Below are 5,267 nucleotides of genomic sequence, written 5' to 3'. Positions count from 1 at the left end.
ACTCTACGGGGAAGTGAGCTCTAAGCAAAGAGTGCGACTGGAGTCACAGGCAGTGCCGCGGCGTGTGTTTAAAGTTACAATTCGAAAATACCTAAACAGTCAAAACAAAAATCTAGGAAAGAGGTGAGATAATCTATCTATGACACTAGGGTTACTGAAAGGGTCACAAACTGCCAGCATTTTCTGTACAAACCAGGGAGCTTTTACTTTCTCGGCTTAGATTCAAAACACACCTTTCTTTCTTTGATCCCAGATCAATGAGCTGTAGAAACAGTTTCAACAAATCTCCCAACCAAAGTCAGCGACAGTTTGCTTAGTTTATTACCTCATGTTCATTATATAGAAAAACATTTTCTTTTCTGCTGAAAGTGACAGCCCCAAAAGTCGCAGTAAACTTTATTTGTAAGCAGTCCCTCTACCCACTGAACTTGTTCAATACAAGTCCTTCCAGGATTGTTCCCTTGGCTGACGAAAATATTTCTGCAAATTAGAGTGAAAGGGAGAATTTGGCATTTTAACAAGAGCAGCTGGTAATAAAAGGTAACACTCTTTCCTACGCTTTAAACTTACAGTTTATCAATCTTGTCCTAGTCAGAAATGAGGCATGAGCTGGGAACTGCTCTGGGGATCAGTGGAAACGGACTAGGTCCCTTAGATCAGTGCGTTTTTACCTTCTGGGGTTTTGGTTTGCTTGGAAGTCGTGTTGCTTATCCCCTCAGCTGAGTATTCTGTTCTCTGCACTGAAAACTACACACACTTTCCTCCTGTGTGAGTTTTCTTCAAATACAATTCGGATTCTGTTTAATTCAGACATTTTCTCCGGGTATGGGCCATGCTTCAGCCCATAAACCTGTCCCGAGGCAGCCGGCCTGGGATTGAGGGCTCTGAGTCCCGGCACGTCGGGTTGGGAAATATCACCACCTCAGCCATAAAACTAAAGCCACTAGCACACCAGCCTTAACCAGGTACGCCCTAAGGTAGTGTCCCACGGGTGCTGAACTAAAAACGAGGGGGAAAGCACTTTATTCCTAAAGACCTCTCCTGGTTATCCCCGGTTCTGTGCTGATGGTCAGCTTTGCAAGCGCAGTATGTCCCAGGTAATTTATTTTACAGTCAATTTAAAATGCAAAATACTTCTGCAAGAATGGTGTTGTTATATACTAGTATGAGATCAATTTATGCACACATATGTATAGGTTCACCGTTTTAGCCTCCTCTGCGTTTTAGCCTCCACCGCGTTTTACAGCATCTGATATAAGGAAAAAAAGCGAGGCTGTTTGAATCACTGCCTCTCGTTGTGTTGGACTAGCACGTATGTTTTAATGGGGAAAAAATTAAAACTTATTATTTGATTTGGTTTAGGCAGATACTAGTCTTCTGGCCATGGTTTCGACTCCTCGCAAAAGGGATAAATACAGGATACCATTAGCCTGGAAACATATCACTTTTTTATAATCTCTAAGAAACAGAGGGGAGTAGAAAGCACGAATGCAGAAATGCCTCGAGAATTATCTTGCCCGATGTTAGTCCCAGGCAGCTCCCGTTCGCCCCGGTGTTTTAGTTCTTTTTAGAATATCTGCTGCCTGTCAAGTGTAAAGGAGAAGTCTTTACGTTGTGCGAAACAGGAAATTCAATGTTAGAATAAATTAATGGTGATTCTGGTTTCATTCATTTAATTTCGGCGAGAATTCTTACAATATTGGTTTATTTGATCGAAGTGGCTACCCAAACAAAGGTGTCCTTAACTAAATTAAACCTCTTTGATCTTCAGTTTAAAGCTCAGCTGTTTCTCAAATAAGCATTGATGCATTTAATAGCACCACATAACAATGCAAATATTAACCAAAGTGCCAGTTAAAGCGCCGTATTTTACATTAGTTTGCATGCCAAAGAAGAACATAAATGGTACTGAGATAGAATTTTTGTTTATTCTGAATTGATGGACTTTTTACAAACATCCTTTTGTACTTATAGTTTATTTATTCAGGCAAATGAGAGAAGATAATGCAGAAGAATTATAAGAAAATGCAGCAGGCAATATGTACTTCAAAGTTCAACTTATGAATAATAACTACATACAATAAATATTTGCGCTTTTGACAGACACTGAATATATTTATTAAGAGGTATGAAAAAATGGGATAGGATATATTTCATAGGCTTTGCTCTGGGTTCATTTTCCTACTGTTCCACACAGTTTCCGTGTTTCATGTGCTTAAGAGGCGAAATATGCTATGGTAGCACTAGAGGGTAAGAAGATGAAGTGTGAGACACAGATGATGGCTTATTGTTCAGAAGCTACACTCCAAATCTGCCTACAGAAGAAGGTTATATCTCTCAGTGTATCTCGGCACGAATGGAAATAATCTGTCCTTTTCACTCCTTTCGTGTCTGCTCCACTCGAGGATGGCCACTTCTGGTGTTGTCCAGACGGAGGAGTGTTTCCCTGGGTAGCGCACGGCCACGGTTGGCAGGTCTCTGCTGCCACTCCGGAGAGCGGGGCTGAAGCCGAGTGCCGCTTACCAACGCGCTGACCGTCCCCCGAACGACACCCCCACTGGTCCCATGGGGGCGGGGGTAGCGCTGCCCGCGCCGGACCCCGCGACCTGCCCAGGTGCCGAGCCCCGCCGGGCAGTGGCCGCGCCAGGAGGACCCCAGGGGCCGCCCGCAGCGCAGCTGGGAGCCACCGCCGCCCGTCCGGGCTGCGCCGCCCGCCCCCGCGGCCCCAATTGGCCGCACCGCAGCTCAAAATAGGGCCGGGCCGGGCGCCCATCCCGACAGCAGCGAGAGGGGTCCGAGTGCCGAGTCTGTCCTGTGGCCCCGCCGGCAGCTCTCGGCCTTAAATAAAGAACGGCGGCGGCGATAGACGGCGCGTCTTGGGGCCCGTCCCGCGATGAGCAGCGCCCATCCGACAGCAGCGAGCAGGTCCGAGTGCCGAGTCTGTCCTGTTGGCCCCGCCGGCAGCTCTCGGCCTTGGCGGCGCGGCCGGATTGACCGGCGCCCGTCTGGGGACGTCCCGCGATGAGCAGCCCCGATGCGGGCTACGCCAGCAGCGACGACCAGGCACAGGGGCGGTGCTCGCTGCCCATCATGATGCCGGCCATGTGCCCGTGGGCAGAGTCGCTGAGTCCGCTGGGCGAGGCGAAAGCGAAGGGCGAGGCGGCGCCGTCGGGGGCGACGGGCGGCCGGAGCAAGAGCGAAGCGCGGATCCGGCGCCCCATGAACGCCTTCATGGTGTGGGCGAAGGACGAGCGCAGGCGGCTGGCGCAGCAGAACCCGGACCTGCACAACGCCGAGCTCAGCAAGATGCTGGGTGAGCGCGGGCGGGCGGGAGCGCGGCCCCGTCGGGTGGATCCGCGCGAGAGAGGAGCCCGGGAGGACCTCGGGGCCCGAGCTGCGGGCGGGGAGCGGGCTGACCCGTGCGCTGTCGCGCCGGGGGTCTTCGGTGCGGGGAGATGCCGAGGTGGCGAGGTCCGAGGGCGAAGGAGGCGGGCACCTGGAGGAGTTCGGGACTCGACTGTGGGCGGGGGCGGCGGCGGAGGTGTCGGGGCCGGGCGCGAAGGCGCCCCGGTGGGTGGCTGGTCTGACGGTGTTGATGGGTGCAGGTAAATCGTGGAAGGCGCTGTCGCTGTCGGAGAAGCGGCCGTTCGTGGAGGAGGCGGAGCGGCTGCGGGTGCAGCACATGCAGGACCACCCCAACTACAAGTACCGGGCACAGCGGTCGGCGGAAGCAGGTGAAAAGCGCCTGAAGCGGGTGGAGAGCGGCTTCCTGCAGCAACGGCCTGGTGGAGGCCCGGCGGCGGCGGGGGCCCGGGCTGGGCAGCGAGGCGCGGCAGCGGCAGCGTCCGGCGCAAGGATGTGCGTGGAGGGGCTGGGACTGCCCTACGCGAGCAGGCTACGGGCGGCGGGCGGCCACTACCGGACTGTCCGCAGCTGGGAGCCGCGTTCAAGGCTAACAGCCTGCCGACGCCGGACCCGGTCGCCGCTGGACGCGGCGGGAGCAGCCGAGGCGCCTTTCTTCGGCGGCGGGGCTGCAAGGAGGCAGTGCGCGCTGGTGGGCCTATGGCTACGGCCGCCACCCGGCCGGCGCCGAGTAAACCCGGACGGCGGGCGAGAAGCCCGTCGGGCGCGTCCGCTGCGGCGGCACCTGGCAAAGCCGGCGAGCGCTGGGCCGGGGGGGGTTCGCTTGCAAGGGGCTGCTGGCTGCACCCGGCGCCGCTGCACACGCGTACTACGGGCAGGCCCCCGTGCCAGCTCGCCCGCCCGGGGCGCGCCCCGCCGCCGCCGCTGCCGCGGGGCCGTGGGGGCCAGCCGCTCCCCCGCCGCCCGAGGCGCCGCGTGCCGGGAGCAGCTGGAGCAGCTGCCGCCCGAGGAGCTGCTGGGCGAGGTGGACCGCACGGAGTTCGAGCAGTACCTGCGCTTTGCCTGCAAGCCCGAGCTGGGGCTGCCCTTCGCCGGCCACGACGCGGCCGGGCTGGCGGCGCCCGACGGCGCGGGTCCCATCTCCTCGGCCGTCTCAGACGCCAGCAGCGCCGTCTACTACTGTGGCTACCCGGACGTGTGAGGGACTGGCTGGGGCACGGCACGGACTGGCAGAGAGGTGCTTGGCCCCCTCTCCTATTTATGTAATTTATTTTAATCTTGAGAACTGACAGGGTATCTGTGACGTGCTTGAGGTTGAAAAGGGCATGCACCCTCTCTCTGTCTAGGTGGTGCAGGTCTTACCATCACTGTCCGACAGTGATATGTAGAACTGTTCCTGATGTGGAATCATGATATTAGTGACACACAGGGAATACAATTTCTGAGATCTTGTTAGAGATCCATATGCTTTTGTATATTTTACAGAGTGCTGATTTTTATATGATGGATTTGTACAGAATAATTTTGCACTTTTACAAATAAAGGGAAAATAATAAAACTGGTCTCTGATATCTCCTCAAAGAGATCTTATCGACCTTTGTAATTAATTGTTACTGCCTTTTAGACGAATTTTACAATTAAGTGCAAGTCTTCTTTACACCAAGCATTAGGTCCTCTCACACTTTCTGTAGACGTAGGTGCCTAAAAATCGACTTGTTTTGTTTTGTTTTTCTTGAAGAGTAGAAAAACTACATGAAAACTCCTCCCGATGAACATTTGGGTCTGGGTCTGTTTTTAATGGAATAATGGACACACTGATGCCATTAAGAACAGCGGCTGAAGAGGCCAGATAAGCGCTGGTTTAAGTACCTCCTCAGGGAGAACGTCTTTCGTGTGTCCCTGTA

The 5,267-nt window shown here is 54.3% G+C and overlaps 1 protein-coding gene across 1 annotated transcript; it reads left to right on the top strand.

Moving 5' to 3' along the window:
* Nucleotides 1-3,021: 3,021 nt before the first annotated feature.
* Nucleotides 3,022-4,944, top strand: SOX17 (SRY-box transcription factor 17). The gene is given in 7 exon segments (XM_018076322.2): nucleotides 3,022-3,313; nucleotides 3,606-3,920; nucleotides 3,923-3,978; nucleotides 3,980-4,057; nucleotides 4,059-4,247; nucleotides 4,249-4,314; nucleotides 4,316-4,944. Coding segments are annotated over 7 exon segments (1,245 nt in total). The 3' UTR covers nucleotides 4,565-4,944.
* The last annotated feature ends 323 nt before the right edge of the window (nucleotides 4,945-5,267 follow it).

The sequence above is a fragment of the Manacus vitellinus genome, unplaced genomic scaffold (assembly GCF_001715985.3).
Source record: "Manacus vitellinus isolate BGI_N305 unplaced genomic scaffold, ASM171598v3 scaffold_1_pilon, whole genome shotgun sequence".
NCBI classification, from domain to species: Eukaryota; Metazoa; Chordata; class Aves; order Passeriformes; family Pipridae; genus Manacus; species Manacus vitellinus.
Note: the sequence above shows the minus strand (reverse complement) of the source record. Positions and strands in the feature narration are given on the sequence as shown.